The following is a 26,972-nucleotide window of genomic DNA, read 5'->3' as shown; positions in this document are numbered from 1 at the left end:
GTTGCTCCTCTGGGCTACATGTATTGGACGCAGACAGTCTAGTGAACAAATTTTTTTTCAGAAGAAATTGAGCCCTGCTGACAGGTGTGAACTGCATATTGTAAATTGCAGTAATCCGCCAATTCCGCCACTAATGTATTGCTTTAACCTCGCCCTAACTACAGAACCCGTGAACACGACAACGAGCGGAAAATACAGAACGTTTCGCAAAACATTACTGTGCACAGGGGTCCGCTACATTTAGATGTTTCATGAGCACCACGGTCAAACCATTAACAGTCAACATTCAAACCACACCTTTAAAACACGTATAGGCAAACTCTCTAACCGGCCTGTGCTTTTTTTTTATTCTTGACGCCATGTCGCGAGAGTACTCTGTAATCTATAGCGGCGACACGGTGCCGGCTTTCAGCCGTGGTCGCAGAGGGTTAAGATCCTTGATTGAAGTCATAAAACTTCGGACCGAGGAGCGCCCTAACCACTCACGCTGTGGCGCCCAACTCACCGAGATAACGCAAGAACAAATCTTTCTAGACGGGCTCACAGTACACGACCGCTAAATTTGGATCAGTCACTTTATTCCCGATCCACAGCAGGAAGCTACACAGTGATTTCAATTTTTTGTACCTAGAGGAACTGTGCAGGCTCAATTCATGTCACGCTGCACGATATGCCCTGGGGGACACTGCACAAACGATTGCATCGCACTTTTCGCGTCGGCACATCCACTGCGCGAAGCGTAGCTGCTTGCACTGCGAACGCTTATCACCGGGCGAGCGCTTCGGAAAATAACCGCGTGGGGGCGCCACCGTTGCTGAAAAGTGCGAATCGATTACTACCTTGATCTGGAAATGGATGATCGGAATATGCACATGTATGTATACTAACATTCCCGGAGACATTCTACTCAATGTCCCATGTTTTTATATAATGAAAGGGGTTTCCTAATTGGCAGCAAATCTAACAAAATTGCCAGTGCTTTTGTTTTGTTTTCAATACAATATATACGCAGCACGTATGTGTTCCATTCTTTAGTTTGATTTCTTAATTGCACTTTTTGACCAACCCCAAGCTAGTGTGCCAGACTTGTGCTCATTTTTCCTTCTGTTTTTTTTCCTTTTGTTTTTGCTCCAATTTTTTTTTATTTTGACACTTATTTTGCATTATTTTTATCTTATAGGCATAAGATCCTAATGTCAAAAGTCATTAGACTTTCTAAAGAAAGTCATTAGATTTTTTAAGGTGTTTTCTCTCCAGAGGTAGTAAATGTTACTACCTTGCAGTTACTACGTACAGTTACTACCTAGGTAGTCATATATGTGACGGTTGTTGCTACCCCAAAATGTAGTAACTTCAACTACCTTTATTTTTAGAGTGTAGATTTAATGGAGACACGTTTATTTAAATAGCCTGTGGCGAGGTTTTGTGTATATATGGAGTGACTTTATTTCCATAGACACTTTTCTGTCCTTTATCTAGTTGTATCTTCGCATTTCTAATACTCCATTTTATTTCGGTGCAATTACTCCCAATACATGACCTGTGACAGCTTTTGCCGCGGAGTACACTGGAACGAAGGACAGCGTCGTTGAGATTTTTTCCTGGTGGTTGCATATGTACAAAAATGTAAGCGTTCTTCAACTACAACGATTCATTCAAATATATTTCTCTACTTGCTAATTTCATGGCCTTTACGTTTTTCATATCAACGGCATGCACTGCTTTGCTGGTTTCAGGCTGATATTGTTCTAGGCTTCGTGTGATATTTTCTTTACTACGCAAAAACATGGAAGCTTTGGTATCAGTTACGTCTGGCACGATTTTTAAAGCATACAAATACATACTTTTATTTAAAAATACATATGTCACTTGTCTATAGACTGTGCGCAGCGTTATCTAATATACAACTGCATTCTCAATGGCAATGCAGTTATTATTCTTGCGTTTTGCCCCCCCCCCCCCCCCCCCCGAACAAAATTTCTGGCTACGCCACTGATTTGTTAGAAGTGAGACATATTTGTTTTGTCCGTGGCATAATATGTAGTAATGTAATTTCAATACTTATATGCAAGCACGTTTTTAGGTCAACAAGAAATTACATGACTGCTTGGAGAAGGACTTGAAGAAAATAGCTCTACAGAACGTAATATTAATTAGTAGTTCAGCGTGTACGTTTTTCATACTCTGCCCTGCAAAATATTGTCCCAGTTCACCACGGCCACCGAAAATCTAAAAGCAGTTTGCATGCGGCATAGCACTTTTTGCCGCTGGATGTCGTGAGTCCATTTCTACTGAGAGTTTTGTCAGCGCGAGCTCGTTGGTTTGATGGAGGCGAAAGTGCCTGCGTGCAGGGATTTCTGTGCATGTTGAAGGACAGCAGGTGCTCGAAACTACACCAGAAAGCGCCGCTACCTCGCCGATCTTCGGCTGTATGATACGTATCGTTCCGAGGATTTCATTTTGTCTGTTGGCGGGAATATTAGCGTTACATTCTTTTTGCTGACAACGGATATTCCAAGGCACTGATGAGCAGAATTACTGCCAGTGTGTTTTGGGACGTGGTTATGCCGTCAATGCGCCTCTGGTTGATATCTTGTTTTAAACTTTTGATCTGGCGCTACGTATGCCTGTAACCAGGCACGTAGCCAGGATTTTTTTCCCGGAAGGCAGGGGGCAACCCAAGGTAATTTTTCTTTTAATTGGACAGCAGGGGCGAGGATCTTTATTGGTACAAGCGTGAATGACGCCCAGTGGTCGCCATAGAGGAGTGTAAACTTGCAAAGAGAAATGAAATAAAGTACATCTACATGTGCGCCTGTGAAATACATCTTTCCTTCTTTTGGAAAACAGAAAACCAGATCAAATATACCCGCCTAGAAAAGAAACGCACGAAGCACATTGCCATGCACAAGTAAACCACGAAAGGAAATGCAAAAAAGTATCTTTATTACCGTTCTGTTTAATTAGCTTATAAAGGTTTACAGAGAACGCTATGTATGCATAATGGTCACAGCTCTTCTTGATCTCTCGTTTTTGTTCCACAAAGTAATGTGCCGTAACAGACTCGTATTGTTTTTTGGGAAGTTGTTGGAAGATGTGTGGCCGCGGGTACCGTAAAAACGCGTATAGGGCGCAGGACGCTGCCCTGTGGTCCTAGACATACTGGCGCACCACGAAAGGTTAGAAAACACTGTTGTAATCCCGCTGGAAACGGCACTCAGGTAGCGTGGTCGGGGCGGAGAAGGGACGAGGAAGATCGGAGACGTGGTTACGAGGAAGACGCTGAAAACTTTATACAAATGTTGACATTATCTACACGTATAAAGCAAGTGAGAGTGTCTCTTAGTGAAACGGAACGTCATAGCATACGGGAGCTTCCGGGAGAGGGAGCTCCTCGGACGTACTCGATGCCGAGTTTTATAGGATTTTTCTTCTCTGAAATCCTCAGATGAAGGCCGGGCCTGCCGAGGAAGGCGTGTCCTGAAAAGTTAACTTTGGCACTCATCACAGACTCTCTCATTGCGGAACACGCCCCCGTCACGTGTTGAGCTTGAGGGTGAGGAGGATGCCATCTCTTTCGCGCGGACACCGGAAGGTCCGCAGTGGCGTTCGCACGGTCTGCAGGTGGTCGCACTTGTTCTTCAGTGCAAGGCCGAGGCTACGTGCAATCCCACGCGGGGTAGGGAAACCGATCTCTTGAAGGTCCATTACGGCTGGCCTCGACAACTATCTCCGTCATGTAGATGAGGGTGCACTGGCAGAGCTGCGCTGGCTGCTTTCAGGGAGGCTTGCTGTTCTGTCGCCGCTGCCGTGACTGCGCCGGACGAGAGTCCGCGTTTTTAATCCCCTTAGGCTAGAGGGCATCACCCCCACCGCCAGACAGTAAGTCCGGAAGGTGGGCTGCTCCTACGCAGCTCAGCTGACTGGACGGGCAAGAATGATCTTCCGCTCTGCAGCCCTCCAGGCCGCTCCTCATCGGCTATCGATATCCAGCTCTCAGAATTTCTCTGGCAGGAGAGCCAAACGAAACAACAAACACCAAGCCATACAGCCAAAGCAAGTGGCGCCTGAAGCCCACTCGTCCCGCCAGAAAAACACCAAATCAATACTTATTACTCTGCAGAGATCCCTCTAAGTAAAACTTCAAAATGAACCAAAATTTTCCTCAACGAACACGAAGCGCGAACACAATGCAAAGTTCACATGTTCCGACCACTCCAAAATGTCTTCATCGTGCATGACACTTCAAGACAGAAAGAAAATTAGAACTGGTCTACGATTGATCGGAGCGGTCGAAACGATCTCAGATGCCATCTGGGCAGCAAAGGAATCAACCGAGAGGTGCGACAAAGGCTTTCAGTTTGCCCCAAGCTGTTTCCTGTTTGCAACTACCACAGTTGTCCATGTGGTCTTCCTTTCCGTTCTGCATGGCAGCAGACACGACATAAATGTGCGAAACTTGCAGTACAAACACTGCAGAAGTGACATACCACAAAACTTAATACGGCTGAAAAAGTAGCATCTCAAGGGTTCTCGCGAGCTACCTAAGCTACAATGCCAACAGACCTAAGCCAACAGAGACTTCGTTCGTGCTTCCGTGTCAGCGGAAACAGCACGTAACAATCAGCGCAGGTAACCTCACTAACAAAGTAATCTCGTAGCGCCCATGCGAGGGAATACGCCACATAGCCTACTAGCCACTTCACTGTAATTCTCTCGTCAGCTGACACTCTCACAATGCGCAGCTAAACCTGTGTATAAGTGCATGCTGCAAAACAATTCGCATCAAATCTCAACATAAGTGATGCCGTGAAAAAAAGGAACCAAACATAGCAAAATAAACGCGCGTGTGACACTTCCAGTCGCAGTGGAAATGGTTATTTCCCCACTGTTTAAAAGGGAAACATCTTCAAAAGCTGCACAACTGAGTGAAAATCATGAAGGTCACAAAAGCCACTCAGGCAAGAAGCTTGAATATTCTTTGCCTTCACCCCTTTTCTCTTCTTTTTACGGTTGAGTAAATGAATAGAAAGCAAACAGTAAACATAAGAAAGACTTATTCTTGGAATTCGCCATTCTTCAGCCGCGCCCTGCCAACGGCTCCCTGCGCGGTCGCGGTCGTACAGCACCTCTACTAGCCGACGCTTCACAAAAGCTGAGGGGTTGATTAGTTCCGCCTCTATGAGACATGCGTCCAAAGCAAGGGTAGCGCTTGGCAAGCTGAAAGAGAGAGAGCGTTTCCTCCTCTCTAGGTTACCTGCATGTGGCGTCCCCTCGGACTCCCGCGCGCTCTGCGGCGCCCTTTTGTGTGGCGGCCGCGTGCCCTTCTCGGTAGCACGCCGCGTGCGCCGCGTGTCCAATGACAACTCCGGCGGAGGCTACTACCGCCCCGCAAGGGCAGTCAGCTTGGCTTTCATGCGATGCCTGAGTAGGATGCCTCGATGCGCTCCCGCTCTCGAAAAGCAGGCGCGCATCAAGGCACCTTATTACGCCTGGGAACTCTTGAGCGCCGTGGTGGCAATTTCTGGAAGTTACGGGGTCTACCGGTCCTCAAACGTACAAGCTTCACCCGCACTTCTTCGTTTTTAGCGCAACCATCCAATCTGGTTCTCTTTGAACGCCGCCGCCTTCTCGAAGCTGCCCTAGCGCATCTGTTTCTTGCGTTTCCAGTTATCCCGGTGCCGTCACGTGTGAAGCTGCCGGCCCTCACCGCAGCTTCAAAACTTAACCTAGAGATCTTCAGAAGCTCGTCGTGTGCGGAATTTTTCTCTCGTAGCAAAACCACCTGCACTTCGCTTTTCATGCAAAGCGACGGCCTACCTGCCGAATCATCCACTCCTGTGGTTTTGTCTCAGCACCAGAGCTCATTTTCCTGCGGTCTGCCTATCGGAGCAGCATCATACTCATTTCAGGTTTCGGCAGCAATCTGTGTGGCATCGCACTTTTCAGCTAACGCAGCTCTCTGGCTTGGCGCTTCAACGTTGCTACCAGGTCCCTCACAGTCACACTCTGTGCCGCACAGTATCGCCTCGACTGTCTGACTGCTGGTATTCGCCGGCTGCACCAGCCATGGACCTTCTCTAGTTCTGCCATTGCGTTGACACCAAACCTCACAGCAATCTTTCTGGCGCGGAACATCTGTCTTGTCTGCCAACGCGTCATATGTCTCAGGACTAGCGCTAAACGTGCCAAACCTTTCTTTGTTGCCCGCGTTTCCTACCAAACCATCGATTCTGTCTTTGTTACGGCTAGCGGTGCCGCAACTCTTTTTCTCCGCCTCTAAATCGACAAATGCTGCTCCTGCAGCTCCCGAACTGGCATTTCATTCTAGGCTTAAACCAGCCCTGCAGTTACACTCCTGAGCAACTGTTGCTTCCCTAGCTTGCCAAGCGGGGTTCCTAGGCTGGTCGCTGACACTCAGATGAGCACTGACCGCTTCCATCACTTCGAAATTTGGAGTCCGCCTCTCCGCGTATGCCGAAGAAGCGGGAGAGTTGTTGTTGTAGTGGTTTTTTATTTTGCATTGAATATGGAAGGTAAAAGAATTTTTTCTGCCCCGGCATCTGCTATCGCTGCTGGAAGCACCTGAGCTGGGGCAGCGGAAATAAAGGATAGCAGGCAGAGTGTAGAAGTGAAAAGAAAGAGGGGAGAGGATAGTAGAAAGGACAGGGGGAGGAGTACACTGACAATAAATCTATTTACATATATGCATGATAAATATAAATGTATAGAGGTCGCACGCGCGTGAAGGTCTGGGGAGAGAGCGCTTTTTGCTTTTCCGTAGTTGTCGGCATCCTCATCGGACAGGCGCGCCAGTACGCCGCCGACATCACAGGGCAGGATGGCCACGAACATAATTGACGAGTAGCCCTTGTATAGCTCCTCCTTTGCGCAAATCTGCTCGAAATCTTCGAGGAAAGTTCTGAAACATTCTCCTCTTCGAAAAAGCTCAAACGAGCTCTCGCTCTTTCCCTTACGCCTGAGCTCCTGCAGCTTCTGTTCGCGTAGCTTCTAAGCTCAGCCCGTCTCTCACGACACTTCGCCTGCCAGTCTCTTTCTTGTTCTTCGCGAAGTTTTCGCCTTTTCTGTTCTTTCTCCTCTCGGAGCCTTCGCTCCAGAATCTTTGCCCACGTCTCGTCTGCCTCCTCGGCTGTCACCTCCTCCGTCAGCATAAAGTCCAAAATCGCTGCTCTTGTTTTAGTAGGGTCTACTGAAATGCCCAGATCATCCAAAATTTGAAGGAGGTTCTCTACCTTGAACTTATCCATCGCGGATCACATATTGTGCCGCTCATCCCCGCTGAACGCAAGCCTCACCGTGAAGTGTACAAAGGACAAAACTGCCAAAATTTAATTTCCCAGATAACCCAAAATCCACTCCTAACATCTGCCTGTGCTATAGTGCGGTCTGGCGAAATGAGCGACAAAGATCGCGCAATCACCCTGCCGAGATATCTGCTGGAGTCCGTTGGAGCTGTTGATTGGGACTGAGGTAGCGTGGACGGGCCGGAAAAGGGACGAGCAAGATCGGAGACGTGGTTACGAGGATGACACTGAAATTTATACAAGTATTTACATTATCTGCAAGTAAACGGCAACAGAGAGTGCCTCTCAGTAAAAGGGAACGTCAGCACACGGGAGTCTCGGTCAGAGCGAGATTCTCGGCCGTACTCGATGCCTAGTTTTATAGGATTTTCCTTCCCTGAGATCCTCAGATGGAGGTCCGGCCTGTTGAGGAAGGCGTGTTCTGAAAAGTTAACTTTGGCACTCATCACAGACTCTCTCATTGCGGAACACGCCCCAGTCACGTGTTGAGCTTGAGGGTGAGGAGGATGCCATGCATGTCGGGCAGACACCGGAAGGTCCGCGAGTGGCGTTCGCACGGTCTGCAGGTGGTCGCACTTGTTCTTCCGTGCAAGATCAAGGCTGCGTGCAATGCCACGCGGGGTAGGGAAACCGATCGCAGGAAACTTGTCCTTTGACGGCGGATGCCGCGGTCAAACACGGTGACTGGTCCCACCTGACGCACGGGTCCTCTCTTGAAGGTTAACTACGGCTGGCCTCGACAATTATCTCCGTCACGTAGATGAGGGTGCACTGGCAGAGCTGCGCTGGCTGCTTTCAGGGGAGGCTTGCTGTGCTGTCGCCGCTGCCGTGGCTGCGCCGGACGAGAGTCCGTGTTTTTAATCCCCTTAGGCTGGAGGGCATCCTGATCCTAACAATACCCGCATAACCACAGCAGAGAAGTGCCCGTGTTGGGCGGCTGGACTGATGACTGTAGAAGCATAATTCAAAACACGTGGAATCGTTCTCCACCTCCGGCAGTGTTTTCCATGTTTTGTTTTAAATAAAAATATTCTTATCCACAAACAATTTCACATATAGCGATTAAATTATTTCGTTCTTGATCTTCCTTCCGCTTTGGCTGTTGCCTCGGCTCGCTTCTTTAGCAGATCGCTTTATTTTTCAACTCTTTGTGACTCTTGTTTGCCGTGGCTAACTTTACACGAAAAGTGGTGTACAATTAGGAAAAAAACACATTATATAAGAGGTGATATTCATATTGCTGATGGACTTAACGATTATTCTACGGTTAAATGACAGACGGTAATTTTTTGCATGTTTGTATTTTCCAGCTTATCTAACCTATATCAAGGCTACACCTCGAGGATACGGCAATGCCGCTGCCGTATCCTCTTGTACCGCTGCTGTATACTCTAGGAAATAAGAAAAAGAAAGGAAAAGTTAAAGGAAGTGGCATGGACAGTCCACATTTTCGTGACATATTTTATGCGCTTCCATAGTTTTCTTCGAGCAAAACTTTAAGCAGATATGCGATTCCTACTTATAAAGCAATGATATAAAAATGATCGATGGATTGGGAATGTCACCCGACCACCCTCTACGTAATGTTACCTGTAAATATCCTCAGAGTTCAGCGTTTAACCGTGAACGATTCAGAGCTTCCTCGCCAGGGCAGTAGCACTTCTGCTCTATAGTAAACTATGAGAAGAGCGCTTACCTTTGGCAGTTTGGTAAAAAAAGAAACTTGTTGCTTCGGTGGCTATTTACAATAGTTTAACTTTGAGAATGATAGCCGCAGTATGAAGGATCTGTCGACAACTCGATGGGAAGACTTCGAAGAAATGCTCGTGCAGGGTTAAATAGTTCCAGGTCTTGGTGCCGTCGTACATTACGGTGCGAGAGCACTATTTGCCCCGGCTCCAACCAATAATCCTGTGTGAAGCTTGACCTTGAGTGTGACCTTGGGCAACTTGGAGAAATGAAATATTTATGCGAGTGGGTTTCGAACCCTCGGCGGCGCGAACAGATCAGATTCGCTGGCCACTGCACGAGAGCACTAGGCTATCACTGTAGCAGATCATGCCTCATGTTAAACTGCAGCACACTCTCGCGCTATGCACTGCACGACGTCTTCTTCAACTTCTATGTGTGCACGAAAGTCCCGAAACGAAAGGAAATGCGCTTTCAATCGCGCTTTTAGGTGCGTGGTGTTGGTGTCCAACTGCAGAAACGTGATTTCGCACAATATTTCTTGGTTAGCAATGCTAAACCAGCAGAATTTTTTTGTTCTCCTACGAGATAAGCTTTTCTTTGACGCTAACGTCTAGTCTTTGGTCGCTTTATGGGGTTTAACGTCCCGAGGCGACTCAGGCTATGAGGGACGCCGTAGTGAAAGGCTCCGGAAATTTCGACCACCTGGGGTTCTTTAACGTGCACTGACATCGCACAGCACATTGTGCTAATTGGTCCACTCTAGGCTGAACAGCCGTGCGGACGAACGGGGACCTCCCATTTCGCCACATTCAGCGGCAGCTGCAACTTCAGCGCAGGGTCCTGACAGAAACGAGGCGCATCAGTCTTAGTTTGGTATTTCCATTTCCCTAAAAAATTCCTTGCTGGAAATGACATCTTTCTTTGCGACATAAAGTGCTAAAAAGCTGCCGGGTGGCTGTGAGTGATGTGTATTTCCGCTCCTGGGTGATGGGCTAGGAGCAGGCAATCTCTGTACCGAGAGAAGTGCCGGTAGCAGAACGAGAAGCAGTTCTTCCAAGAGAACGCAGCACTCAGCATCGACCGCATGGGTGCTGCGCCGCGTAATAAGTCCGTCGAAAAAGAGGTATATAGCGAACTCCTTCCCTTGTGTGACTGTAAATCGATGCCGCCATTGTCTTCTCGGTCGTTTGTCCCCATCGGCACGATTAGCCGCCACATTCCCAAGTTGCTGTATACATGCACTCGCTGTAGCTGCTCGCTTGTCGAGTGTGGAATGCACATCTGCGGCCATGTGCTGCATGCAGGGCGCAGAGCTGACTGCGGACAGGGCGCTGACTGAGGAAAGGGACCCGACGGCGTCTGTTAGAGAGGGAGGGGGGGGGGTAGATTTGCTGGGTGGCGGAGAAAGCTTGTACAACTTCCCTCTCGGGGAGTTCCGGTGGACAGGATGCACGAAGGAAACCAAGGAAGTAGAAAAGAAAACTGAAACAGAAAAAATGAGTGAATGTTTACAACAGTCGCATACATTGCGAAAGCGCGACGTGTACATATATGCAGCATTGGTCTTTCTCTACTTATCGTTCGTCGATCTCTGGGATTCCTCATATCACTCCTGACGGAGTGGTGCAGCGGTAAAGCGGTGAGCCACTGCCCTGGGGTGGAAAGTGCTGCACCGGCGGAATTTGTGCGATCCAGGTTGCTCTCGGACAGGCAGATAAACAAACGCTAGGTGATTTTGCTCGGGCCAGAACCACCGGATTAGCTTTCGCACTAAAGCAACGTAGACGCGAAGAGACGGTGAGAGCGATGCCCACTACCGCGGATGGGAGGAAAATAACCATTTATATATCTGGAGTCATTCTGAAGAAGGGCTCGTTTGAAGAAGGTCCTCTTTTTCTTCTATCTGGAATGCCCCAAGAATTAACGTCGCCACGCGGTCCCTATAGCTCCTGCGGGTGGAGACTTTCTGCAAGAATGGGCCGCACCCATATGAGATACATGAAGTGTGGTCCACCTAACTTCACAAAGGCTAGTCCTTATGCCACCCCGGAGGCAGCACATCAATTACATGAGCCTATAAACCTAGTTCGAACCGCTGTAATTCATTCAACGCCACAAGTGCAAGCATTGCATGCGCTAGCAGCGCGAGTAGTGTGTACATAAAGCTTTGGTCATGACGACATACTAAGTGCGAAATTCCCGTTTATCGATGTTCTCTGGTGGCGCGTACAGCGCCCCATAGGATTGCATGTGAACATTACGAGGTCCATAACTTTCGAATTCTATTGGGATTGGCTATGAAACGTATATCCTTGAAAAGATCCCACTGAGGCCTTTCCAATGGCAGCGCCTTGAGATTTCGAAACAACGAAAGAAGAAAGATCTAAATAATGAGAAAGGCAGAAATATTCCGCCATTTTTAAGGCGGAGGCCTTTAATCCCTCATCGTTGTAAGCAGGAGTTGTGGACAGAAATGTCACGCTTTTCAATTGGTTGGAATGGTCGTGACGTCACTGTGCGCGAATTTCAAACGGGGCCAATTGTACTTTGGCTAGTAACCATGCAACCAATTAAAGGGATGGCATAGTGATGCTCCAAGTAAAATAAATATATAAATAAAACCGAGTAGAAAATTGGTTGAGTTGCGGAATTCACCCAGAGTCTCCGGAGTGCGAGGCGAGCACACTAACCACTCTGCAATGCCAGCTCGGTGGTTTGGAATGAACAAAGGCGCGTGTAGTGAATACGGTGTCTTCGTTCACTTCCATCTTCCTCCCTCCCCTGACGGAAAAATTAAATAAGAACATCAAACCAAATAAAAAATAAAAAATAAATATAGCAAATAAAACTTAAAAAGAAAAAAATTTAAAAGAAGATAATTACAACACAGAAAAAATATAAAGAAATAAAGAAATCAATGCAAACCAGTGCGTAAGGAAATTATTTCGCATTGCAGCACTTTAGAGAGCCAAAGTGCCCCCTGAATTTTCTTTAGCTGGGAGAGTATCAGACTGTTTCAGGTCGTCAGTTCGGTTTCCTTTTCCTTAAATAACCACGTATCTGTATCTGTCTCTTTCAGCCCGCGGCTCTGACCTCTGCTTAAGAAGCATTGGTGAACCGATTAGCGGTCTGATCCAAGTCTCGGCCATAAGAATACTGTAACAGCAGACCAGTGTTCACCAACTTATAGCTCTCACAATGTGGCGGCGCTAAATACGTGCGCGCGCGCGTGTGTGCGTGCATGCGTGTGTGTGTGTGTGTGTGTGTGTGTGCGTGCGTGTGCGTGTGTGTGTGTGTGTGTGTGCGTGTGCGTGTGCGTGCATGCGTGTGTGTGTGTGTGTGCGCGTGTGCGTGTGTGTGTGTGTGTGCGCGCGCGTGTGTGCGTGCATGCGTGTGTGTGTGTGTGTGCGCGTGTGCGTGTGTGTGTGTGTGTGCGCGTGTGCGTGCATGCGTGTGTGTGTGTGTGTGTGCGCGCGTGTGCGTGTGTGTGTGTGTGTGTGTGCGCGCGTGTGTGCGTGCATGCGTGTGTGTGTGTGTGCGTGTGCGTGTGCGTGTGTGTGTGCGCGTGTGCGTGTGTGTGTGTGTGCGCGCGCGCGTGTGTGCGTGCATGCGTGTGCGTGTGTGTGTGTGCGCGCGCGTGTGTGCGTGCATGCGTGTGTGTGTGTGTGTGTGTGCGTGTGTGTGTGTGTGTGTGCGTGTGCGTGCGTGTATGTGCGTGTGTGCGCGCGCGCGGGGAGGGGGAGGGTGCCGACCCCTCTTTCTGCACGATCTTTTCTGAAATTACCCACTCCTTGCCTCAAATGTATTTCATTCTTATACCTATTGTCGAAAAAAAAAGTCGGCTTCAAATTTTTTTAACACGCAGTCAAGAGGGAAGTAGACTTGCATGCCTCATGTTAATGTGCTCCATAGTATGTCCGCAAAAGCATAATTTCTGTGCAATCTTTTTCTGTCACTGAAGGACAAAGCGCGTGCCGGCGTTCCTCGCCTTCTTTCACATTGTTCTCCTCTTTCCTTCCTGTATGAATGTTATCTTCCTTTCTTATGAGATCCGCTTGCATTCCTTTTATTTTATTTTAATGTAGGCCTTTGTTATAAATTGCTCTAAAAATTTGCTTTGTATGTCCTGCTTTGTGTTTACCTCCTCAAACTGTATCCCCCACGCTGTCATGCTACATGAAACGAATTCGGGCTTGTCTAATAAATTTAACAACAAAGAGACTCTAAGTTATTCTTGGATAAATAAGCATTCCACTGCATGCATCTGCACAATGACGGTGCCTGTTGATTTAAATGTGAAGGAAAATTTAGGAATGCAGTCACTGCCTGATAGAAGCGCTTGATAGTGGGTGTCTATGTTATTTAGATGTCCTTCATGTTACTCTTTCCGCTATTGTTTACGTTTTGTTTACAAGTAGTAGTCATGCCAGAAACATGCACGAACCAGCTGGACTAAACATGTGAGAAAAGCTTCCCACCCAGTGCACAGGTAGAGTGAGAGAACAGGGTCCGGTGGCTTGAGATTAGTTGAAGGAATTATTTTACTGTAGAACTCTGTTTACACAATTCCTTATTGTATCAAGTGTACCACAGACACAAAATAATGCGAAAAGAGCACTTATCTACACAGGGGCGGGGCTTAATAGCTTATGATGGGCTGCAGTAAAACCCTTAGAGGCGGCAAAGGTGCAATGATTCATGATGTACTGTCGCCACCTGCTACCTGTTGGGGCAGTAACAACCGAATAGCATGGGTGCTTGATTCAAAGACTGCTGCGAAAGTTGAAGTCTCTTGAGCACATGCAGGCGAGATAACACAGCCGACGTTTCGCGTAGAACGGAAAGAACTTTTTTTTTTTATCTAAGGAAGGCTGCATTTTAAGACTGAGACATGTACCAGTGCCCACCCCGGTGGCATGCGGCATGTAACAGGAGTGGCAGCCTGAGAGAATTTACCTGTTCTTCTACTCGCCAAAGTGATTCTCCTTCACACCTCATATAGTTCGTTCATATTGATTTTTCTACATCGCTCACTGCCTCGACATGTGATGGTTAGGGAAAGTGCTGGTTTTGTCGCCCGTTTCTCTTTAGCATGCCGATCTAAGTTACTGGCTCGTTTGACTCTCTGCAGCCTAACCTCCTGTGAGCGATCACTTGCCATGGAAGCCGGTGCGTGGGGCGTGACGATAGCCTTGTGGTCTGCTGTGTTCGCTCTGTCCATTGCATGGGTACTCAGAAGAAGACACCAGCAGCGATTGTTGAAAAGATACGGAATTCCAGGTCCAGAGCCCAACCTTTTCTTGGGCAACTGGAAACAACTGAAAGAAGATCGGCTCAAGGTGAGAGTCAGATGCTCGTCTATCCTGTGCTCCTGATTATGATGAATGAATGAAGAATGTCCGCGAGAGGCACTAATTTTTCTACAGAAGTTGAAATCATTTGCCCTCAAGCGTTCACTTGTGCCAGAAAAGCCGCACAAAGGGAGAAACGAGCTGACCTAATTCACGTCACGGTAACAATGAATGCTAAAGTTGAGCTGAATATTACTGCGTTTTGCTGAAGGAGCTAGGTACAGAGGGCATGAAAAGAATTTTAAAATCTGGGAAATGAGCACCTTTAGCAGCAATTTAAAATCTCGGTATTTATTTCCGTTTATCGCAGTTAGCAGCTGCGGGCTCAATTCCAGCCTAGTGAACTGTCGCTAAAGCGAGGATGTGCTTAATGCCCCATTTTTTACTTATATAAATGGTCACTACTCTTTGAATTATAACATTTTTTTTACTTCACCAATATCCTTCAAGAAAAGAAGTATTGAACAGCGGTATCTTACCGGCACTCACCTATGGGGCATAAACGTGGAGGCTAACGAAAAGGGTTCAGCTTAAGGACATCGCAGCGAGCTATGGGAGGAAATATGATAGGTGTGTAATGGGTTTTTCGGGCACAGAACACAAAGCACAGCACGGCACAGAGCACAAAGCGCTGAACGGCGTCCACCGGCAGTCAGTCGTTCCAACACCACCAACAGGAAGCGCGCGCTCGCCGAAAGCAGTCCCGCTGCCGCGCGGGCACTTCTTCGTCATCACAGGTATAACGTTAAGAGGTAGGAAGCGGGCGGAGTGGGTGAAGGAACAAATGCTGGTAAATGACATCCTAATCGAAATCAAGAGGAAGAAATTGGCTTGGGCAGAGCATGTAATGCAAAGGCAAGATAGCCGCTGGTCCTTAAGGGTAACGGAGTGGATTCCAAGAGAAGGCAAACGGAGCAGGGGGCGCCAAAATTAGCTGTGCGGATGAGACTAAGAAGTTTGCGGGATACAGTGGCCGCGCCTGGCAAAGGGCAGGGTTGATTGGAGAGACATGGGAGAGGCCTTTGCCCTGTAGTGGGCGTAGTCAGGCTGATGATGATGATGGTTTTTTTACAAGATTAAAGCAGCAGCGCTAAAGTTTATCAAACCATAAAACAGCGGAAGCCATATTCTTGCTCAAATACAGAGTGCGCGCTCTCGTTTGGATTCATGAAGTCAATAGAAGGAACGCCGACCAAAAGGTTGTTGTTTAATATGAAGACGAAGACGTTTCGGCTTCCATACGGAAGCCTTGATCACTGGGCGAAAAGCCCAAAGCACATCGCTTAAGTGCACTGCAGTAATCGCCCCAGGCATCTTGCATACGTAGGCGGGAGATTGCCTGCGTTGTGGTTAATGGTTTTTTCTGTTGATTGAATTATTAGGGATTCTAGATACCGACGTGACAGCCGATTCTTCTCTCTGGCGATGACTGAAGCTTCTTCCCAGGCTATTTTGTGCGTCGCGGCTTCCATGTGTTCCGCAAGTGCATTAGAAGCAATCCTCTTGTTCCTGACGTCGTTCTTGTGGTCCCTCAATCGTCTCTCGAAATTCCGGCTCTCGCCGATATAGCAGTAGTCGCAATCTGCGCAGGGAATCTTGTAGATGACGCCAGGAAACTTCTCTTTCTTTATCTTGTCTTTGACAGACACCAGCTCGTGCCTCAGCTTGCATGCCGGAACGTGAGCGACGTGTACGCCGTAAGTGCGTAAAACGCGAGCCAGAGACTCGCTCACGCCCGGTACATATGGGACAGCGGCTCGGGCTCGGCGCGGGGGACCAACTGGTTCTGACGGGCGTGATGAGCGTTGAAGAACGGAATCTACGAAGTGCTTCGGGTAGCCGCATTCACTCAGTTCTCGGCGCACTTGGCGTAGGTCAGCAGCCCGATCTCCTGGTCTTGGGCAGATGTTTTTGGCACGTTGGACGAGGGAAGCCACGACGGAGCGTTTGTGGCAAACCGGGTGCACGGAATTAAAATGAAGGTACCGGCCTGTGTGGGTGTCCTTTCTATAAACTTTGTGGGTTTCTAAGTGGACACAGGCCACCACCCACCGCGGGTTCGAGCTTCGCGCGAGCCAAGGGCCCCGATCAGCCGTCACCACACACACACTGGGACACCGATGCGGTGCACTCAACCTCCGCTGGGAGGAGAGCGATTCGCCGCAAAGAAATAGGCCTCCAAGTTCACCAAGGAGACGTTTATTCACGTCGTCCTTCAGCAGTACACACACACTCAATAGTCGCCCCGTCCCGGGGGCGCGCGAGGAGCAAGGCTCCGCTGCGCGCTCGAAGCGACTCGAGCAATGTGCGCCGCTAGCACGCCGCTGCAGGAGAATGTCCCCGCGGCAGTGCTGTGATATCTCTCTCGTGCCGACCGTTGGGCCGGTTGCGAGAGAGAGTGGGCAATAAACGCAAGGTACGCCTGTCGGAGGTCGCTGGACCCCGCTGGACAGGCTCGAGCCGCTGCAGGTCAGAGGACACGTGCGGGCGAGCTCGAGTATATGCACTGGTCCGAGCGGCAAAGGCCGGCAGGGACAAAACAGTAACGTACGCACCTTACGCTGTCTCGGAGGGATCCCTCTCTCTCTGGGCCCCGCTCGGACGGTCGCGCGGCGCGCGGCCGCCCAAAGCGGGGTCCCGAATTCCCGCCAAAAGGCGCCAATGGCAAAGGCCCTTGGGGAGCCGGGGCGGAGCTGTGGCTAAATGACAGTGATTAGTCACCCAGCCGCCTCTCCACCGCCTGAGGCGGGAGCAAGGGAAAGAGGAGAAACAACGCGGGAGGCCGGCTAGCCGCGCAAAGGCGACGGCGAAAGCCAGGATTCCCACATCCCCCTCTCCTTAAATGCCCTCCTACCCATCGGCAAAGCACGCGGCCAAAATAAAGAAATCAATACACAAAAAAAATAAGCTACACTTCAGTTCCAAAATAAAGAAATCAATACACAAAAAAAACTAGATACACTTCAGTTCCAAAATAAAGAAATGAATACACACAAAAAAAAACTAGCTACACCAGTTCCAGCCAGAACAATGTAAAAAAACAAAGGAAAAACAAGGCAAACAACACTTGCATACGCTTCAGTAAATCAAAACAGCTTGCAGATTATATACAATAAGATGTGAATACAACTGTACAGCTATGTTACAGGTGGATGCCAGCCTCAAAGTTCGATGGCGCGGCCCAGTGGGCCGGTCGGCGACTCACCGCTCGCAGGCTTCAAGTTGAACGGGTTGGGAGGGCCGACGACTGATGGCGGTCTTCTTTCCGTTGATGTAGGGTGCGTTGATGACGACGGGGCCGCGGCAGAGCACTGACCTCGCGCCCTTGGACACGACATCACGTTCGGGCACAAGACAGTTAGTGCACCCCCTTCACGCCGGCTGAAACGGGCGAGGACGTTCGGCGGCGTCCAGATGTGTAACCTTGTCCACAGCAAGGGGTGCTTCTCATCCTCGCGCTCACGCAGAAGGACACAACGGCACAACTCACAGGCGTCGCCTTGGCTCATGGTTACGCGCGCACACAGTCACAGCCACAACCACGCATACACCCGCAAGTGCGCGGACGCTGGTCGGCGACAACGACCCCCTCATCAGAAGCGTCCAGAGGCGCCGCGGCGAGGGTCAAAGGGTGCACTTTCCGCCCCCCATCGCAACCCATCGCCCCAAACGCCCCGCCAACTTCCCGTCCATACGGGCCGCACAAAACTCGCACCGCGACACACGGCTCCTTAACGAGCCAACCACCCACAGTCGGGCCGGAAATGAGAAAAGGCGCGCTGTACAAACGACACCCATCGTTTTCTTCATGAAGATAAGAGCAAGCACGAGCTGGCTGAAGTTTGCCTATGTACAAGTCTGGTACGTTAGAACGAAAACAGACGAACAAGCGGGGAAACGAAAGTGGCTAGAAACTGACTAAAACAAAACAAATAAATAAACTGATAAACCCACAAGGCTGGAACTGAGCATGCTGCCAAAACAACAACAGAAAAAAACACACCGTGCTTCACCTGGGTAGGGCCTGACAAGAAAGCTCGCCAGCTAGCTGAGGCTGCGTGCCTTCGGTTGCGGAAAAGTCCGCCGTCCGGCATCAATCACACAGGTGACCGTCGCCTCAGATTGTACCGGTGCTCCGTACGCTTGCGTTCCGCAGCACCAGTTGTGCCTTTACACTTGCCTTTGATACCAATGGGTACCGGCGCAAGCTCATCAGACCGTGACGCGTAGGCCTTCAGGTCAATGAACCCCTGCTTGCTCCTGGGGAAAGGCCCCATCAAATCGCAGGTGGCCATCTGCCACGGACGCACACTGTCAATCGGTTTCATCATTCCAGGCGGCTTGCCACCCCGTGACTTCACCGCTTGACAGACATGGCAGGAACGGCAATAGCGGATAATGTCACGCTTCATGCCGGGCCACGTCACCGATTGACTCAGTTTTGCAAAAACTTTGGAGTCACTCAGATGACCGGCCAGTGGTTCGTCATGAGAGAATCGCAAAAGTGCGCCTCTTAGACTTTTGGGGATAACCACCTAGAACGGGTCGATGGACTCGTCATCGGTGGCTATGTACTTCAGCACGAGCCCGTCATGGTCCAGCAAATATGACTCCCCGGGGTTCGCCGCGACACACGCTGGCTTCTGCCCCCCTGCGCCCGCTACAATACCAGTAGCGTCACGGCGCTCCGTCTCCCTGAGACCGTCGCTCACCTCGCGACAAAAGGGGTCATTTTGCTGGGCTTTCAGTAGCTCTTACGGCTGAAAACGATTCCAGTCATCCCAGAGGGGAGCATGGTCTCGTCCCCACTCAGGTTTGCAGCCAAAATTTCCGTTCGCGTCGGCACCTCCGAGGCGCTCACGAAGAGCTTTGCCTCTCGTCCGCTTTGCGAAGCGCTGCTCGCCTGGTTAGCGGAATGGGTTAACCCGTTTGCGGGTTCCCCCTCCTTGCCGCCCGGCGGCTCGTCCGCTGTTTCGCCCCCTCCGCCTACAGGCGTCAAGGCGCCGCTGGCGAGTGGGGCACGGGATAGCGCGTCAGCTACCACGTTTGTGCTCCCCTTTCGATACTGCACCGAAAAGTCGTAATGCTGTATCAGGAGAGCCCAGCGCGCCAGCCGACCCGCAGGCTCGCGGAGCCGCATCAGCCAACTGAGCGCACTGCACCCCTGCCTCAGTGGAGGCTTGGGCGGGCTGCACGAACGAGGGAGGCAAGGCTCCTAGTTCGATGAGCGGCGTGGTTTCCACAGGGAACCGGGCCAGCGCCTCGCCGTTCCCCGAGCAGAATTGACTGCTCGCGGGGCACGGCTGCTGCTGTTCGAAACTGCCGGTTGCGGCAGCGTGACACGAACTGCTTTCGCACTGGGCGGAAAGCGTGCACAGCTGAGGCATGTGACCAGCGGATGCACCGCAGGGTGCTTCCGATACAGCTCCAATGGGAGCCGCGTGGTCGACATTTTGGGTTGTGTCGCCGTAAACCCCAATGGGGGCCGCGGCCAACCACGGTGTCTAGCTATTCGTAGGAACAGCAGCCAGCGGATAAAACGACGCTACAACTCCGTAGGGAGCCGACATGTAGCTTCCGAATGCCCCGCTGGGGGTGTTAGACATGGTGCGCAAGCGTGATCGTCAAGGCGACCTGCTCGGCTAATGTGCCATCAAAGGCGTAAGCGCCAATGACTTAGCACGTTGGGCGCCAGTTGTGGGTTTCTAAGTGGACACAGGCCACCACCCACCGCGGGTTCGAGCTTCGCGCGAGCCAAGGGCCCCGATCAGCCGTCACCACACACACACTGGGACACCGATGCGGTGCACTCAACCTCCGCTGGGAGGAGAGCGATTCGCCGCAAAGAAATAGGCCTCCAAGTTCACCAAGGAGACGTTTATTCACGTCGTCCTTCAGCAGTACACACACACTCAATAGTCGCCCCGTCCCGGGGGCGCGCGAGGAGCAAGGCTCCGCTGCGCGCTCGAAGCGACTCGAGCAATGTGCGCCGCTAGCACGCCGCTGCAGGAGAATGTCCCCGCGGCAGTGCTGTGATATCTCTCTCGTGCCGACCGTTGGGCCGGTTGCGAGAGAGAGTGGGCAATAAACGCAAGGTACGCCTGTCGGAGGTCGCTGGACCCCGCTGGACAGGCTCGAGCCGCTGCAGGTCAGAGGACACGTGCGGGCGAGCTCGAGTATATGCACTGGTCCGAGCGGCAAAGGCCGGCAGGGACAAAACAGTAACGTACGCACCTTACGCTGTCTCGGAGGGATCCCTCTCTCTCTGGGCCCCGCTCGGACGGTCGCGCGGCGCGCGGCCGCCCAAAGCGGGGTCCCGAATTCCCGCCAAAAGGCGCCAATGGCAAAGGCCCTTGGGGAGCCGGGGCGGAGCTGTGGCTAAATGACAGTGATTAGTCACCCAGCCGCCTCTCCACCGCCTGAGGCGGGAGCAAGGGAAAGAGGAGAAACAACGCGGGAGGCCGGCTAGCCGCGCAAAGGCGACGGCGAAAGCCAGGATTCCCACAACTTTGAAAGAAAGGCGGTGGTTACGGCGTTCGACCAAAACGTCCAGAAAAGGAAGACGGCAAGCAGCCTCCTCCTCAACCGTGAATTGAATGGAGTCTTCCATGCTATTGATGTGATCTCTGAAGGCACATAACGCATCCTTTTTGATAATGCAGAAACAGTCATCTACGTAACGTACAAAAACTTTTGGGTTCTTCCCGACCAGACGAGTTTTCGTCGAACGTTATATAGATTTCATCTCGTTTGGATTCTGCCACTTTATTTGCGCTCCTTATATTATTTACACAATTTTCTCTATGCATTTGTATCTTTTTTTGTCTTGATACTTTTAACTTGATGATCAATTTACTGCTTAACTACGTTCATATACTTGCTCTTTTTCTAATGCTTAGCATCCCTAAATAAGCACTGAAGTGAATTTTGAATAGATCTGTATGCTGCACAGCAAGCTGTAAAGGTAAGTTACACAGTTAAGCAAAAAAAAAACGAAGCAAAAACTGCTGTACCGTAATGATGACAGCCCTGCTAGTGCTGCGTCATCTCCTGCCACATGAGTCCTTCTCCGTGCCATCTCTGGCGTGAAAACACTGAAAAGATAGCTGGCCGAAATATGACTGCATTTATCCGCCTCTTATTGCGTTTGTAGAGGATAGAAAGCTCTCGATGTCGTCCGAGGCGCCCTTCCTAAATAATTTTTGTAATCTTTAGCACATCCAGAACACCATGCCTATAATAAACATTTATTTCACGAATTTTCTCGAAGCCTACCATAAGCTACAAAGGCAAGAAATATCATTTTCAGTGAAGCAGATAGGTCGTCTTGACACTTGTGCACATCTCCAAGGATGGGACTGACGGATCTTTGTAAAAAAAAAAAAAACGATTGGAAGATCAGTGGCTGAAAATCAGGGAAGTGACGTAATGATACAACAGAATTCAAAACTGTTATTGAATAAAGACAACAGAATTGGTTTTCTTTTTAGAAGGAAGAATTTCTAGATGGTACCTCTCAAACAAGTGTGCTAGAAGAATATAAAAAAAAAAACGAGCGTGGTTTCGCCCACCACCATCCCGTTTCAGATGGGACATTCGATCCTTACATCTATCCATCTTGGACGGCCCTGTACATAGCCAACTCGGAACTTTTCCATACGTGCACGTATGCGATACTCCATACTCCGTATGCGATACTCAATACTGATTTATTTGTTTGGGAGGACATCTCCGCATTGATATTGTATTTAGGTCATTTTTTGATGCTAGCATACTAAGTGGGTGATTTTTCTGAAAAGTGACCTTGAGGGCACCCGCATACTCTGAAAGAAATTTGGTCACATTTATTGTGGGTTTCTCTCGCTATCAGCTGCTACGAATAGAATAGCTGATTGCATGGTTTCTTGAGTTTCTTCATCATTTATTCCTCGCCGCAGGCACCTCAGATAATCCCTGAGATCTGTTTCTTGTAATGCTCCTGCACTCATAAATACAGGAAGTTAACACGAGTCAAAACTACCGACAACCAAGATTTCTGAGAAGCAACGTGCGCATGTTGAAATACCGTAGATGTGCTCCACCGGCACAGCTGTATAGGCGGAACATAATTCTCGTTTCAGTAATTCTATTTACCTTGACCAGCACTCCCAGCTTTTTTCCTCTTTCGGGGACCGTTTTTTATTGTCTTGAAATTTTCTTCCTCTATCTAGTCGTTTTTCTTACCTCTAAGTGCACGTGTCTAAACGTCACTTATTTTGTTTTCCGCGTGGGGTGTTTGTTTCCTAAAATATACTATATAAGCGTGCAAGTTTCGAAGCAAAACAGTTAAAAGTGTTATGTCCGGTTCACCGTCGTCCGTTTGTCTGCTGTCCAAGGTATCTCCGCTTGGGCTTGCAATGACTCATTTAGGAGAGCGTGACATAGATATCATGCTATCGAGAACAAGCTTGCGAGCTGGCGCCGCTTGTTCAGATATTACACTCGACCCAAGCTTTTCCCCTCTCTCTCGTCCCCTCCATGTGTTCTAGCGTTAGTGATATGATAGCACTGAGCTGATAATGGCGAACTTGAGCGCAGCCACTGGGCCTCGATGGGGAGGGCGTCTGCGTTGCTGGCGTAACGCAACTGAGGAGCGACGACGTGGGCAAGATGGAGGAGAGTCTGTGACCCATATCTGGGGTGCTTGCGCAATGCATCTGTAGGCTTAGAACACACATCTTTAATGTCGGCGTCGGTGGTTCAGTGGTAGAATACTCGCCTGCCACGCGGGTGGCCCGGGTTCGATTCCCGGCCGACGCAGGTTTTCCGCGCCTTTTTTTTAGCCGTTTACGCGTTTTCTCTGTGATGATTCTTGTCATAATTGCAAGCAGCATTGCCAAACCATGCAAAAAAGTGCTTGCAGTCTATAATGTACCCACTCACGAAGAGAAAGTAAAAGGCAAGCGAGAAGTTAGCACTGCCCCTGATTGCTCGCTCGCGATTCTTTTTCCGAACTCCGTATATGATCTTCAGAACTGCACGAAGATCCCTAATCAGTCTCGCATTGTACTTGGTCCTTTTCAGGACCCGATGACATTGCGTCCAGTTCAGGTCCGGTAGGCTTTTCCAACGGAATGCAAGCTTGTCGTAGGGAAAATAATTCAATGGTCCTAATGAGTTCGCGCGCCACGGTGTCAGATCAAGTAGCGGGCGTACACATCTTATTCCTATTCCTGCATGAGTGGAACGAGAACGTTGCAGTCTGCTCTGCTTTCTTCGGTCGTCAGCTGTAATTAGATGACCGTGTCATGGGGCGGCGTTTTACACTGCAGTCATGATGGTGATCGTAGAGTTTGAGACGTGACAATCGTTTTAGTGCACTCCTAAAATAATTCATTTTAACGTGCCACAGCTGCTGTGTGAGCTATGAGGAGCAAGGGCGAGTAAAAAAGGTTGTCGGTTTGTGAACACGACGATAGGGACAGTGCAGAGCCGTTCCCATGTTTCCAGCGGAGGGGAGGCCGGAAAGAAGCAGCCTCTCTCAAGTGCGCCGCTTCCCAAGTGTCCCAGTGCTGCTGTGCTCACTTCGGTGTTGGCCTACCTGTGTGGCTGCGAACGTGGCCTTTCTTTTTGGCGGCGTTGTTGGGAGCAGCGATATTTTAATTCGTAAGAATTACATCTCACTTATAACCCCTTTGTCGCCATACGCAGACTCGGTGAACTAAACCGCCGGTTTTATTCCCTGGTGCGATTGCTTTTAAGCTGCATCCAAGCAGAACTACCCGTCTTAGACGAGTGCTGTTTCCTCCACCGTAATCTGTCCGTCGCGCGGCTCAAGCGCATTTTTTTACGGAAATAAAGGCCAAGCGCAAAAAATGATGTCTTTGAAGCTTGAGCGGTGTCCGTCGGAAGCGAGCCTTTCATGAAAAAAAGAGACGGAAACAATTATTTGCAGGCAGTGCCTGTCTGCTAAACTGCTCTTATGAGCATAGGAACAGCCTGGCACTCTGGTTCGTGAACCACAGAGCCGCCCGTTGGCATTCCGTCGCTCCGGGGATCGGTCGCTTACGCTAATCTCTTTTACTTGCCTGGATCGACCTCGACCACGTGGACATAGACGTGTTAAATGCCGCTAATTCGTGGTCAGCAGCAGATCACCATGGCGACTGAAAGGTAGCGACAAATTAGGGCAGTAGTATGATTGGAATAACGGTAGCGGCAATACGGCACACCAACTTCATCGGATGTACGCAGGACGTGTTAGAAAGTGTCCTGCTAGATTTAAAGTTTAATCTCATAGAAAGGAACAATTTAGAAGAAGTTTACTACCACGTGACATTTCAGGTGGAGAGAGATTATATTTAATGGACCCGGCACTGAGGTTAGTACCCCCTCTTTTTCATTCCCCCCCCCCTCCTCCGGGTATGCTCCTTGGCAAGAGATTTTTATTTATTTATTTTACTCTAAGTGTACGGAGTACATTACAGAGCGGAACGGAAATTCGCAGCAGTGTAGGAGATAAAAAAAAGGTGAGGGAGCCAAGTAGTGATCCTTGAGGAACCCCAGAACCAAGTGGTACACTAGAGCAATCAGTGTCATTAATGCTGACAGATTCAACACGAGAAGATGGAAATCCACGGATACAGTTAACAACTGCAAGGTCAATGTTCAGCACTCTTAGTTTATGTAGTAGTAGTGAGCTATTAACTTTATCGAATGCTTTAGCGAAGTCAAGAAATATGGGGTCAGATGTAAAAGCGAAGTCCAAATAGAAGTGCAAATCGTTAGCGAAGGAAAGTAGTTTATTGTCACAAGAGAAAAGCTTTTGGGAGCCATGCTCTTTATAGAGAGAAGAAATTTATTTCCTCGGAAAACTAACAAGATATGTAAATATATGTTCCATTATTTTGCATTCTATTCATCTCAAAGATATGGAACAATGGTTAGATGTATTCTGTCTATCTCCGGCTTTATGTACTGGTATATGACCGCAGCAGTCTTCCAGTCTTCAGTAGTACACCATGATGATACGATTGTGAGAATATTCATTTCATGATGATAGAACTACTCTTTAGAATTTCCTATAAATTTGCCATTTATACCAATAAATTCCGCTAGAAGATGTTAGTTTCAAATCGATAGCGGTATGATGCCTTGCAAGGCGAACATGTTGGGATCCATCGCTAAATGATCGCATAGTTGGAGATCAGGAAATTGGATAACATTGTATGAAGAAGGAAACGATTTAACGAAAGATCATTTAGTACAGTAGCACAGAGGTGGCCGGGAGCAGGCTCGGCGGTGGGTGCAATAACGGCACTTTATTGGCGTTTCCAGGTTTTATTATGTTCCAGAAGTGTTTTGGAATAGTCTGCGGATTGTTCAGGAGGGTTACTTTAAAGAAGGCAGATTTAGTAGATTTCAGGGCTCACTAATAGGCTGAAGCACCTGTCTTGTATGCTGATCAATGGGCATGTTTTAATGAATACTTATCAGTTCAAAAAATCTTTTCTTTTTCTGAGAAAAGTGTTTTAAATATCTGTTATACCATGGAGCATAGCTATTGGAGTACACACGCCGAAGAAGGGATAAGACGAGGAATCAGTTCAGACACTTTACTCCGGTACATGCACCAATTTATTTATGCTCAGCGCTCCAGATAACCTGGTAAGAAAACATCTAAAAAGCTGGCCAGTTATTAAGTGCTACAAAATGAGCTTCGTTATAGTCGCTAATGGTCTTGGAGCATTTTGACAATGGCGCATAATAAATCAAACTTGAAATGCAAGATATCTTAGCGAGAGAATATAGCGCAGAGTAGGACAGGACACAAGAAGATACGAACAACACGAGCGCAATCTTCCAACAAATTTTATTTCACACATGCAACATATTTATACACCAAAAACACGTCATCACTTGTGCTAACAGTAACGTTGCCTGAGAAACGAGAGTTCTTTATCACATAAAAAGATAGAGGGAGTGCTTACACATGTCTCTCCCAAAGAATTTATCCTTTCAGCTTCAATTATTAATCGCGTGGTCATGTCCCTACTTTTTGCAAGCACAGCAGTTTTTCAAAAAATGGTTTGCAGGTTTTAGATTCGCATGAACGAATGAGGTCAACAAGTGATTTCTCTTTCCCGTTCTTGACGTCGCGTGCGTGTTCCATCAATCGCTGATTGAGGCATCTCCCCGTCTGGGCGATGTAATGGCCCCCGCATGATAACGGTATTTTATACACGACACCTTCAATGCATGACACGTACGGCTTCTTATGACGATGACACGTACGGCTTCTTATGACGAGTCGTGTGTCCTGTCCTGTCCTACTCTGCGCTATATTCTCTCGCTATGATCGTGCACCAACAAGCCCAAAAACTACTCTTTTGAAGATATCTTGATCGCTTAGGGTGGGCATATGTATGACGTGTGACATGTTATCTTCAGATGATTTTAGTACAAGATGTAGACAGGCGGAGAGGCTATATACTACAGGCCCCGCCTTCTAATGAAGGGGTGCGCGAGCCATGGTCTCGCCCCACGGGTGACAAATCCAGTCTTCTAAAATCACCAATTTATTCCGGATACACAAAAAGCACTTTGCAAGGACAGAACATTGGAC

The 26,972-nt window shown here is 48.9% G+C and overlaps 1 protein-coding gene and 1 non-coding gene across 9 annotated transcripts in view; both read left to right on the top strand.

The window, feature by feature from the left end:
- LOC149357525 (cytochrome P450 3A12-like) overlaps window positions 1–26,972 on the top strand; it is a 47,630-nt gene that overhangs the window by 3,493 nt on the left and 17,165 nt on the right. For 5 of the 8 annotated variants that reach the window (XM_089577940.1, XM_089577935.1, XM_089577934.1 and 2 more), the window contains one exon: window positions 14,149–14,356. The exons of 1 other annotated variant lie outside the window; for it this stretch is intronic. In XM_089577940.1, coding sequence (XP_089434066.1) covers window positions 14,242–14,356 — 115 coding nt within the window. In that variant the 5' untranslated portion in view covers window positions 14,149–14,241. Of the gene's footprint in view, window positions 1–1,549; window positions 1,627–14,148; window positions 14,357–26,972 lie in introns of all 8 variants that reach the window. 2 more of the 8 variants (XM_089577938.1, XM_089577933.1) reach the window with 1 other exon arrangement.
- On the top strand, window positions 23,097–23,167 carry TRNAG-GCC (transfer RNA glycine (anticodon GCC)). The gene has a single exon. It is a non-coding gene; the product is annotated as a tRNA-Gly (tRNA).

Source organism: Amblyomma mixtum, chromosome 3, assembly GCF_055824585.1.
Source record: "Amblyomma mixtum isolate Tamu chromosome 3, ASM5582458v1, whole genome shotgun sequence".
NCBI lineage: Eukaryota > Metazoa > Arthropoda > Arachnida > Ixodida > Ixodidae > Amblyomma > Amblyomma mixtum.
This window is presented reverse-complemented; position numbering and strand designations above follow the sequence as displayed.